The sequence below is a fragment of the Mastigoproctus giganteus genome, chromosome 3 (assembly GCF_048544385.1).
Source record: "Mastigoproctus giganteus isolate SK-2022 chromosome 3, ASM4854438v1, whole genome shotgun sequence".
Classification (NCBI taxonomy): domain Eukaryota; kingdom Metazoa; phylum Arthropoda; class Arachnida; order Uropygi; family Thelyphonidae; genus Mastigoproctus; species Mastigoproctus giganteus.
Genome location: NC_143577.1, coordinates 144715312 through 144728241, shown reverse-complemented (window position 1 = coordinate 144728241; position 12930 = coordinate 144715312). Strand labels below are relative to the sequence as shown.

Here is a 12930-nt window from a genome sequence, read left to right as displayed (position 1 = left end):
CTCCTGTCCTGTCTATCCTTTCTATACACATTGTATTCCCCAAATTCCAGTTCCGCATTCCTTATATCTGTGTGACACCACGTCTCTGATATCCCAACAATATCTGCCTTTGATGTTTTGAGCAATACCTCAAATTCATCAAATTTATTTACCAAACTCCTAGCATTGGTGTACACGCAGGTATACATGCACCTGTTTCTATTCCTAGCTACCCTAACACAACCCATGTGTTTACTTGTACCGCAATGACTCCTAGCAGTCTCTGAAATATCCTGCATCTTGTTTTTCAGGCTTCTGCTCATTTCAATAGAAGCAGTGCAAGAATCACTTCCACCTCTGCCAGTGGCTACTGTTAATTTATTAGTCCTTGTATCCCCCCCAACTAGCAGTTTTCCGACCCTCCTAACATTGCCTCGACAGCATCAGCAAAAATTCTTGCACCCTTTCTATTTAAGTGTATCCCATCCCTGTAGAAGCAATCTCTCCTGTTAATAAGTACAGTCCAGGTTGAAAAATATTCTACCCCTTTAGCCTTGCACAATCCCTCCAGGGCCGAATTGATCGACAAGGCTCTCATCATATACTCCCTCCTATCGTGTCTGGGCAGAATTGCAGACGCTTTCAAATTCAACCCTAATTCACGGCTTTTTTTTCAACAGTGACCTGTACTTGCTAAGTAATTCCGCCGGTCTCCTACTCTTAATATCATTAGTGCCAACGTGTACAACTATATCACCTTTTGTGCCCTTAAATATCAACTCTGTGGTACTACACTGACAGTGGTAGAGAACGACAAGGACCTGGGGGTAATTGTGCAGGCAGATATGAAGTTTTCTACTCTTGCAGACAGTCTGCAAGAGTAGCTCAGTGTCTTGTCAATGATATACAGGAATTTTTCTAGCAGGGATAAGGAAGTGATTATCCCCTTGTATAAGGCAATGGTCAGCCACACCTTGAGTACTGTATACAGGTCTGCAGTCCTCATTTTAAGAAGGGTGTAGAGCTGTTGGAACGAGTACAGAGAAGGGCAACAAGATTAGTGAATGGAACAAAAGGTTGCTCTTACGAAGAAGGGCTTAACTTTTGCAAATTACAGTGTCTGGAGACTAGGCACCTGCGGGATGATGTGATTGAGGTGTATCAAGCCTTGAATGGTTTGAGCATGCTGAATGCTGATGGGATTCTTCCTGTTGCTCAGAATAATCGCCTGAGAGGGCATAAATTCAAATTGAAGAAAGGCAGTTGTGGGATAGATGTGCGGAAGTTTGCCTTTAGCCAATGGGTGGTTGATTGCTGGAATGAGCTTCCATCTGTCATTGTAGAAGTTGATAGCTTTAACAGATTCAAGGCAGAACGAGACAAATATTTGGAGCAGGTGGATAAGTGAAATGAAAAAGGGGTGTTTTTTTTTTTTGGCTGATGCTGCATAAGCTTGCTTTCTTGCATTGTATGCCTCTAATAACGCTAATGCTAACTAAACACATATGTTACAAAAGGATGCTCACAGAGTTTCAGACCAAGGGTTTCTAGGTCCAGTATTCTGCAACATATGCTTGAATGAATAGCTTAAAATATGGGAATATTCACATGATCCCGTATGCTGATGCTCTTCTAATTCTGGCTGAGAGAGCTTCATAACTGCCAGCTCTCAACTTTCAAAATATTGGAGATTGGGTAACTAAACAGGTTTTGTAGTGAAAACAGGCAAAAAAAAAAAAAAAACATAAGGGAAAAATTATTTTTCAGAAAAAGCAACAGATTCTTTTAAGTCCACACTGCACTATAAATTAAATTTTACTAGCACATTTTATATTAAAATACAGCAATAGGATATTTACTAGCACAGCATATTTTCAGACATTAGCTTATCTAGGATTGTCTGTGCCTTTTCAGTTTGGAGGATTTTCTGTTAGCTATCAGCTGATGACTGCTTGAAGAGAGATACTATGAAAGACTTTGCCATCTTCAGAAATGTTAAGCCATAGTTTTTGTTCATAACAATGGCACTGCTGTTTAGACTTGGTTGCCAAGAGCATTTTCGAAGATTCACCAGATCTGAACTCAGTCATTTGCTTCATTCCAGCAACTTGCGTCCCAACTGAAGACTGCTGTACATCAGTTCTTGCACAATAGCTTCTGCAAAGGTTTCACACTGACACAACAGAACTGATACTGTAAAATATCTATTTCTGTATCTATGTGTTAATGGGAACTGGAAACTGTGTGTGCATGTATGCATGCATGTTGCACAATCAATTCATTTTAATTTGGTTAAAATGAAAAACGAAATGAAATGAGTTGAATTTCGTTGAATTTTTGAAGTTCATTTCATGAAATGAAATGAAAAACGAAATGAAATGAATTTGGTTAAAATGAAAAATGAAATGAGTTTGGATGAAAAACTGGTTCTCCAAATAAAATTATATTTAAGTAAAAGTTAAATACAGTAAACACTTTAAAATCCAGTACCCCTAAAGAATGAAAGGTGCTGAATTTTAGAAGTGTCCCTAGTGGATGAGAAGCTTTGGAAAAGCACATTTCAATGTTACATACAGACAGACAGACATCATGAAGACAATAAGCACTTTACTCAGATATGCTAAAAATTGTTGAAGCTAAAATTAAAAACTGTAATATATCTGGGACTTACATAATCTTGAAAAAAGCAGCAAAAGCAGTAACTAAACCCTTTGCATAATTATGGCAAATGGCTTGCTTACCTGTATGGATACAGGGGAGGTGCCTACAGATTGGAGATGTGCAAATGAATGAGCCTATCCTTGGAGCCACATGTTTATATAAATGTGCAGATTTAACTGTTTGCTTTGTCATTGACATTGGAAAGCCAAGTTCAGCACACTTTAAGGCTTTCAATGGCGTGAACAAACTCAATGCTGATAGGATTTCCAGACTATGCACACGAGGGGGCAGAATTTATTCAAACTATCCACTTCCACAACAGTTGATGGCTTGTTCCAGTAATCAACCACCCACTGGCCGAAGGCAAACTTCTGCACATATAGAAAACAATCATCCAATAAATCTATAAAAGTCTTGCTAGTGTGTGAGTGACCAATCCGCAAGTTCCAGACTATATCTGGGAAGTTAAAATCACCCATTACAAGACAATCTGATTTCCTGGCCCACTATTTCTCTGTAGAGTTGTTCGTTGTATTCATCAGAGTCATTAGGCCTGTAACACACTCCTACTCCCAACTTTGCTTTCCCAGTGCTTATGTCACACCAAACTGACTCAAAACTGCACTGTCTGCCCATGTCAACTGGATGCACTTCCATAGATTTTATATATTTCTTAACTAACAGCATCACCCCCTCTTCCCTTGCTATCCTTTCTGTACACATTGTACTTCCCAAATTCCATTTCTGCATTCCTTATCTCTGTGTGACACCATGTCTCTAATATCCCAACAATATCTGCCTTTGATGTCTTCACCAGCACCCCAAATTCATGAAATTTATTTACTATACTCCCAGCAATGGTGTACATGCAAGTACACCAATGAGACAAAACATTATGACCACCTACCTAATATAATGTTCCTCCAGGTGCAGCCAAAACAGCTCATATCTGGCGAAGAATGGATGCTACAAAATATCTAAATTTGTCTTGTGGTATCTGGTACCAACATGTAACCAGCAGATCCTTTAACTCCTGTAAGGTCCATGGTTGAGATGCCACAGATCGGAGTTACTGTTCCAACACAAACCACAGATGCTCAATGGGATTGATGTCTGGGGAATTTGGAGGCCAGGGTAATAATCTACTATCTGGGAGAGCCTTTGCTAGCATCAATGAGCCATGGTTATCCAACACCTCATCGGCGGTTCGTGAGTTTTCATTCCTTGGACCACTTCTGGTAGGTACTAACCACAGCTATGGTGTTTTGGATATGCTCTGACCCAATCGTCTGGCCATTACAATTTGGCCTTTGTCAAACTTGTTTAAGTCTGCTGCCTTTCCCATCTGAAGAACAAGAGTAATACTGATTAACAGAGCTCAGTATCAGGTGTTTTTTATACCGTGTCCCAACCCGCGTAGTAGTTCACCTGCCATTGCTTCAATTTGCATAACGACTTGCTGGTCATAATGTTTTGGCTCATCTGTGTATACATACACCTAGTCTTACTCTAACACAGCCCATGTATTTACTTTTTCCTCGATGATTCCCAGCAGTCCTTGAAATCCCCAGCACCTTGCTTCCCAGGCTGCCGCTCATTCCAATGGAAGCTGTGCACTTTCACTTTTGCCTGTAGCTACCATTAATCTATTAGTCTGTAAATCAACCCCATGTTAGCAGTTTTCTGATCCAACTAACACTGCCTTGACAGCATCAACCACAAATAGTCTTGCACCTTTTTATTTAAGTGTATTCCATCCCTGTAGAAACACTCTCTCTCTCTCTCCTGTTAACAAGCACAGACCACATTGAGAAAAATTCTACTCCATGAGCCCTGCACAATATCTTCAGGACCGAATTGATTGACAAGGTTCTCATCATATACTCCCTCCTATCATGTCTGGGCAGAATTGCAGACACTTTCAAATATAACCCTAACTCGTGACTTTTTTTCAACATTGACCTGTACTTGTTAAATAAGTCCGCAGATCTCCTACCTTAATGTCATTAGCGCCATCATGTACAACAGTACCACCCTTTGTGCCCTTAAAAGATGATATCTGCTCTACATCATCAACTTTTGCCCCTTATTATATGGCTATTACTAATCACTGCTACATAGTGGTTCCTTTATCTGAATATTCTTAATGCATGATGAGTCATTCCTGATAATCAGATAAATTTCCTGTTTTCTTTTTTTGCCTCCTTAACATACTGCTGTAGGAAACAATTATCCAATAAATTCAGAAAATTTCTGCTATTATGTGAATGACCAACTCTTATATTCCAGTCAATGTCCAGAAAGTTAAAAGTTCTCCATTATAAGATATTCCAATCTACTGGCCCACTGTGCCTGCCTGTGCAGTTGTTTATTACATTCATCATAGCTATTTGGCCAACCTCGGACAACTATTCTCATTTTAGTTTTCTCAATGCTTGTCACATCAAACTGATTCAATGTTGATCTGGGTGCATTGCCTTAGATTCTATGTGCTTCTTAACTAAGAGCATTAATACTCCCTTTCTTCTATTCATAGCCTAACCATTTTGGCAAAAGCAGCTCAATTGATAAATGATAGACTGATAGTACAGATGGCCTGGCTCCTCGTGACAAAGGACAATAAAGTTAGGTGGATAGAACCCTATGGACTTCTAGGCTAAGCATCCAGTCTTAGAACACATGAGAGTCATTACAATTATAAGACCTATTCTGTGCTACACCAACTGGCTTTATCATGACCAGTACTTCACATCTGCATGTGGCAGGTTTGATATAGTATCTTCCTGTATATCATATCCACCATATTATAATATCCACTACATTCAAATTCAGCATCACTTATGTCTGAGTGAAAACAGTGAAAGGAGCGAAGGCGGAGTTGGATTTCTGGTCCATAAAGATATAAAAAAACAACATTTTGGAATTCAAAAGTACATCACCAAGGGTGTCAAGACTAATACTCAAGATTTCTAAGAGGTATAAGCTAAAGGTTATAATGATTTATGCACCAACATCGAGCCATGATGATGAGGAGGTTGAAGAAATGTACACTGAAAATGAGTCTTCTTTTTCTTTTCTTTTTTTTTTTTTTGTTAGTTGTTGGTGCATCAGCTTCTGTGGCCATATTGCACCTCCCAAGTTTTTTGCATTTTCTACTGTGATCCAAGCCCGAGGCAGGATTCAAACCCGCGACCTTTGGGTTGCCAGGCAGGCACTTTACCCGCCAGGCTAGCATTGAGTCTTCTAAATGAGCAGAAAACCCACTACACTATTATCATGGGGGGACTTCAATGCTAAGGTTGGAAAAACACAAAACAGCGCAGAAAGGGCAACTATAGGAAATTTTGGAATTGGTGAAAGAAATGAAAGAGGTGAAAGACTTGTGGAATATGCAGAATCTCAACGATTGCCAGTAATGAACACTTTTTTCAAGAAAAGGATGAACAGAAAGTGGACATGGAAGAGTCCAAATGGATTAATTAATGAAATCGACTTCATCCTCACTAACAAAAGATATATCTTAATGAAATCGACTTCATCCTCACTAACAAAAGATATATCTTGAATAATGTTACCGTCCTGAATAAGGTAAATGTTGCAAGTGATCACAGAATGGTAAGATGCACACTTGACCATGTAAATAATATGAAGGTCTTTGAGATAACAGAAGAGGAGAAAGAGCAGTATGTAATGGAACTTAAGAACAAGTTTGAGCTTCTGCAGACTGGAGAAGATCATTAATACCATTCTGCTACAATTCTACAAACTGGAGCAGAATGGTATTAACGGTAAGTTACTACAATGGATAAAAGGATGGTTGAGTGGGAGAAGAGAGGGCGATAATTAATGGGCACTGTTCTTCATGGACTAATGTTATTAGTGGAGTCCCACAGGGTTCGGTGTTGGGTCCTCTACTGTTTTGTATATTTATCAATGATATTGATAAAGGTATATCAAGGCTTAGTGTCGAAGTTTGCAGATGATACAAAGGTTAGCAGGGTTGTTAATGACAGTAATGGCAGTGTGCTACTGCAGCAGGATCTAGATAATTTGGGCAGATGGGCTAAGAAGTGGCAACTGAAGTTTAACCTTGACAAATGCAAAGTACTGCATATGGGTAGAAGTTGTTGTTGTTATTTGGTTTTTAGGAGCATTAGCAACTAAGGCCATATTGCTCCGGGAATATGTGGTGGTCATTCCCTGACCTTTCCGCATCCTCCGTATTTGGTGATGACGGGCTCAAACCCCAGTCTAATCAAGAAAGCGTGTGCTACGCACTGCTGTCCTTCCAACCTGGCTACGGAGGCACCATGGGTAGAAGTAACCCCAGAGAAACGTACCAACTGTGTGGTACTACACTTACGGTGATAGAAAATGAAAAAGACCTGGGAGTAATTGCGCAGTCAGATATGAAGTTTTCTGAGCAATGCAGACAGGCTACCTGGGCAGGTCATGGGGTGTTGTCAATGATATACATGGATTTTGCTAACAGGAAAAAGGAGGTGATTGTCCCTCTGTATAAGACAATGGTCAGGCCAAGCCTTGAGTACCGTGTACAGGTCTGGAGGCCTCATTTTGGGAAGGATGCAGATTTGCTTGAGCATGTACAGAGAAGGATAACAAGATTGGTGAGGGGGGATGAAGGTATCCTCTTACCAAAGAGGCTGAAGTTTGGCAAAGTGCAGTGGCTGGAGACTAGGCATCTGCACGGTGATCTGATTGAGGTGTATAAGGCCTTGAATGGGTTGAGCACACTGAATTCTGATGGGATCCTTTCACTTGTTCAGATTACGAACCTAAGGGGGCATAAATTCAAATAAAGAAAAGACAGATGTAGAATAGATGTGCGGAAATTTGCCTTTAGCCAGCGGGTGGTTAATTGCTGGAACAAACTTCCATCTGTCATTGTGGAAGTTGATAGGTTGAATAAATTTAAGGAGGAACTGTACAGGCATTTGGAGGGAATGGTGTGATTTTTTTTTTTGGCTGATGCTGCATAAGCTCATACACTTGCTTTCTTGTACCACACGCCACTACTACTACTGCTCAGAACCAAGATATCGACGAGGAACATTACAACTTTCTGAAAGTAGTAAAGCCCAAGAAACCTATAGGGAAAAAAAAATCCAAGGATGAAAAAATTAGCCAAGAAACACTTGTTGTGATGAACCGAAGGTGACATATGAAGAGCAAGATAAACAATGACAAGGAGAAATTTGAGTATACTGAGTTATGCAAAGCCATTAGAAAGAGACTCAAAGAGGACATAAGAAGATTTAATACAAGAAAAGTAGAACAAGCATTAAGGGAAAACAAAGGACTTAAATCAGCAGCCATGAGCAGTAATAAAGAAAGACAATTGATACTGAAACTGAAGAATAGCAATGGTGTACTTATAAACAGCAGAAAAGGCATAATTCAAATAGCAGAAGACTACTATAGAGAATTATACAAGGAGCGAGAGAATGATGACAGCAGTGGGGAAGATGGATTGCAAATTAGCAACACATTCGACAAACCCGATATTCTTCCTGATGAGGTAGAACATGCATTGAAGAAAATTAAGAATCAGAAAGCCCTGAGGGAAGATGAAGTTACTGTAGATTTGTTAAAATTGGGAGGAAGAGACATAACACAAAAACTGGCAAGGCTCTTCACAAAATTTATTAGAAAAGGTATGGTATGACGCCTAAGCAGTGGAATAATGCAATCATAGTTTTGCTGCATAAGAAAGGAGATAAATCAGAAATTGGAAATTATAGACCAATTAGCTTGATATCCCACATCTACAAGTTGTTCACAAGAGTCATTACTAACAGATTAGAAAGAATACTTGATGAGAATCAACCGAAAGAGCAAGCTGGCTTTAGGACAGGATTCTCAACTATGGATCACATTCACATAATATTATAGCTAATGGAGAAAGAAAATGAATATAAAACACCATTATGCCTGGCATTTGTGGATTATGAAAAGGCATTTGACTCCATACAACATAAGGCAATGTTTCGGGCACTGGAAAGACAAGGCATGATTTTGAAGAAAATATATGAGACCACTACCTCCTTTATTAGACTAGACAAAGACAGTAGCAAATTTAAAATTGAGAAAGGAGTTCGAAAAGGAGACACAATATCTCCGAAGCTGTTTACTGCTGCCCTTGAGGAAGCTTTCAGAAAATTAGACTGGTCGCAGAAATGAGTCAATGTGAATGGAGAGTACCTAAACAATTTACAGACGACATTTTGGCCATAAGCCACAATCCCAAAGAATTAGAGGAAAATCTTAATCAGTTATGCACAGTTGGTAAGGATTTTGGATTAAAGATGAATATGGCTAAAACAAAAGTAATGACGAACAAGTATGCCACAGAAAGGGACATAATGATTGAAGGAGCAGTAATTGAAAAGGTGGAGTCATATACTTATCTGGGACAAGTTATTAGCTGTAATAATGATAAATGACTGGAATTCATGAGAAGAATAAATTTTGGATGGATAGCATTCAGGAAATATAGTAACATACTGAGGAGCAATATCCCAGTTTGTCTGAAACGTAAAATAATGAACCAATGTATACTCCCCGCCATGACATGGAAGTGAAACTTGGGCCCTCACCAAAAGAATGGAAGAGAAGCTGAGAACTACACAGCGAAGAATGAAACGAATTATATTTGGAATCAGACTGTTAGATAAGAAGAGAAACACATGGATTAGGCAGCAAACTCAAGTAAAGGACGTTCTTATCAAAACTAAAGAACCAAACTGGTCTTGGGCAGGACACATAGCTTGAAGATATGATGACAGATGGACTAAGAAAATAACAGAATGGTACCCAAGAGGAGCTAGAAGAAAACCTGGAAGACAATAGCAGAGATGGATAGATGAAATTCATGAGTTTGTGGGTAGTAAATGGATGGCCATTGCACAAAACAGAAGGAACTGGAAAGTTACTGGAGAGGCCTTCATCCTGCAGTGGATTGAAAATGGCTGATGATGATGTCTGAGTGCTGATGATGACATTTCTGAAATCGCCTACTATGTCTGCATTAGTGTACAAGCAGTTATACATGGACCTAATTTTTGCTTTTAAAGACCCCAACACAACCCCCATATTTGCTTGTTGCATGATGATTGCCAGCAGGTCTTGTAATCTCCATGTGTTTTTCACATGGAGATTAAATCTTATATCAACTTGTCCAATATCTCCATGCTACTTTCACTTTTCAGGCTGCCGTATGTTACAATAGAAGCAACACAAGAATCATTCACCTCTGAACGCTGTTGATCAATTAGACTGTGTATCAGTGTTTCAACCCATCTAACACTGCCTCGATAGCATCAACAATATTCCTGCACCACTTCTTACATGCATCCCATCCGTGTAAAAATAGTCTCTCACATCGGCTACACTCTCATCACTAACTTCCTCCTATCATGCATGGGCAGAATCACAGACTTTTAATTTCAATTCTAACTTGACTTTTTTGTCATCATTGCCCTTATTTTTAATTAAATCCTCAGATCTACTTCTCTTAACATCATTAGTACCAACATGTACAACAGTATCACATTTTGTGCCCCTAAAAAATTATATCTGCCCTAAATCATACACTTTATAGCTTGGTAAATGTACCGTCAAATTCCACCTATCCTCTTACACAACATATTTCCAGTTTCACTGAGTCACTGTCAATGGCTAGCTCCTGTAGGACTGCCATTGATTCTTATGTATTATACAATTACAATGGGAAAGTCATCTCTGTCCTTGGTAGGAAAATTTCTCTATGCTCCCCAAAAGTTTGGACACGTATACACCAATACAAAAATCAAAATGCATTTTGATTTTTATTCCTAGCCATTTCCCTGAGTTTCTACTTGTTAAAATTCATGTGCAATTATATTGTTCTTATGACCTCCTATCATCATCATCCATAACTGTCATATCCAGTGGGAACAGATCACTATGATAGTACAAAGCTATCCTCCTGGACTACAAGACTTCCATTCACTATTTATCACCAAACTATCCTATTTTTGTTCAGATCTTCAGCTCTAGTCAGATTATGCTCCCTTCCTCTTTGTCCACCTGCTTTCATTACAATTTATTTTTGCTTTGAATATTTATTTTATGAACTCTCTTCTTCCATCCTTTCTATACACAGGTAGTTCATGGAGAGAATTTGAATAATTATTGACTCTAAAATTATTTTAAACCACATCCTTGCATGTTAAGCTACTATATTATCAGCAAACGAAACAATTTTTATTTTTTACTCTAAGATGGGATTGTATCTTGCTTATTTTCCCATGTATATTATGTAAGTAGTACCTTCTATTAATATAATATATATATATAGCATTAGTAAAGGCACATGATGTAAGAAAGCAAGCTTATATAGCATCAGCCAAAAAAAAAAAAAACTTCTCATTTCACTCATCCACTCGATCCAAATGTTTGTCTAGTTCTGCCTTAAATATATTTAAGCTATCGACTTCTACAACGACAGATGGAAGGTTGTTCCAGCAATCAACCACCCGCTGGCTAAAGGCAAACTTCTGCATATCTATCCTACAACTGTCTTTCCTCAATTTGAATTTATGCCCTCTCAGGCGATTATTCTGAACAAGAGGAATAATTCCCTCAGCACTGAGCATGCTCAAACCATTCAAGGCTTTATACACCTCAGTCAGATCACCTCACAGGTGCCAAGTCTCCAGACACGGTAATTTGCAAAACTTAAGCATTTTTTCTTAAGAGCAACCCTTTGTTCCATTCACTAGTCTTGTTGCCCTTCTCTGTACTCATTCCAGCAGCTCTACATCCTTCCTAAAATGAGGCCTCCAGACCTGTATACAGTACTCAAGGTGTGGCCTGACCATTGCCTTATACAAGGGGATAATCACCTCCTTATCCCTGCTAGAAAAATTCCTGTATATATCACTGACAAGACACCATGAGCTCTTCTTGTAGACTGTCTGCAGTGCTCAGAAAACTACGTATCTGCCTGCACAATTAACCCCAGGTCCTTTTCACTCTCTACCACTGTCAGTGTAGTACCACACAGTTGATACGTTACTCTGGGGTTACTGCTTCCCATATGCAGTTCTTTACATTTATCAATGTTAAACTTAATTTGCCACCTCTCAGCCCATCTGCTCAACTTTTCTAGATCCCATTGCAGCAGTGTACTGTCATTTGTGTCACTAACAACCCTGCCAACCTCGTATTGTCAGCAAACTTGGACATTAAACCTGATATACCATCAGCAATATCATTAATAAATACAGAAAACAATAATGGGCTGAACAATGATATATATATATATATATATGTTATTTGTGAGGAATTTTTGCATAAGTAATTTGTACGAAAATACTTGCCTATATTGCGACTGCTGCATAGTTTATATTTATGAATATAAATATAAATTAATGTTATGTTATAGTTAGCAGTCAATGTCTTTCTGTTTAGCTAAAGGGAGGCGAAGTTGTTATTATTAGTAGTAGTATTAGCTATATGCTGCAAGGAAGCCTGAGGCGCACCAGCCAAAAAAAAAATTTCAAATTACCCTAGGAGAGAGATAGAGAGAGTCAAAAGTAGAAGGGAATCACCAAGAAATTGAAGAATGATGATATCCAACTCAGGACCTATGTGTGCCAAGCCCATAGTCACAAGATGTGCGCCACTGGGGTTTAAGAAGGTAATTAGGATAACCAGAAGTATAAAATCACACAAAATCGTAACAAACATGTAATTTTTCTTTTAACTTACCAATAACACGATGTATAGGTACACAGTTTTCGTGGAGGCAACGACAACTTATTCAGTGTTTCTAATTCCAGCATTTTTTTTTATTTTTCTAATCTAATATCAGCTTTCACATATCATTATTATAGGACTGATGGCATAAATCAACTCCAATACTTTCAAAAGCGTAGAGTATCGGAGGGCACTGCTCACAATTGATATCAAAATAAAATCCAACTGTGTAAGATATAAATCATTGGAAATTATATCACAATTATCATGCAAGATTCCCCCATGATGGTTTCATTGATCTGTATATACCAAAAGACCATTTTATTAGATACACCTAGATCGATCGAGAACTAATGGAGACAAAAAGTAACTGCATGACAGTCCAGCTTACGATTGTATATGTTTATGCATTGTGTGTAACTATATATGGCTGTAACAGTAAAAAAAAAAAAAAATTGTCGGTATTATTATATAATAAATAAAAAAGATAAAAAAAAATTAATAAAGGAAAAATTTTGCATCTGTGTG

The 12930-nt window shown here is 38.5% G+C and overlaps 1 protein-coding gene across 2 annotated transcripts in view; it reads right to left on the bottom strand.

The window, feature by feature from the left end:
- Positions 1–12716, bottom strand: part of tun (N-terminal glutamine amidase tungus) — a 100853-nt gene extending 88137 nt beyond the window's left edge. Inside the window, exon 1 of one of the 2 annotated variants that reach the window (XR_016546788.1) lies at positions 12415–12715. Coding sequence is in view for 1 of the 2 variants with exons in the window: in XM_090370691.1 (XP_090226817.1) it covers positions 12415–12488 (74 nt within the window). In the remaining variant the exon portion in view is untranslated. Of the gene's footprint in view, positions 1–12414 lie in introns of both variants that reach the window. The other variant, XM_090370691.1, reaches the window with a different exon arrangement.
- Positions 12717–12930: the final 214 nt, after the last annotated feature.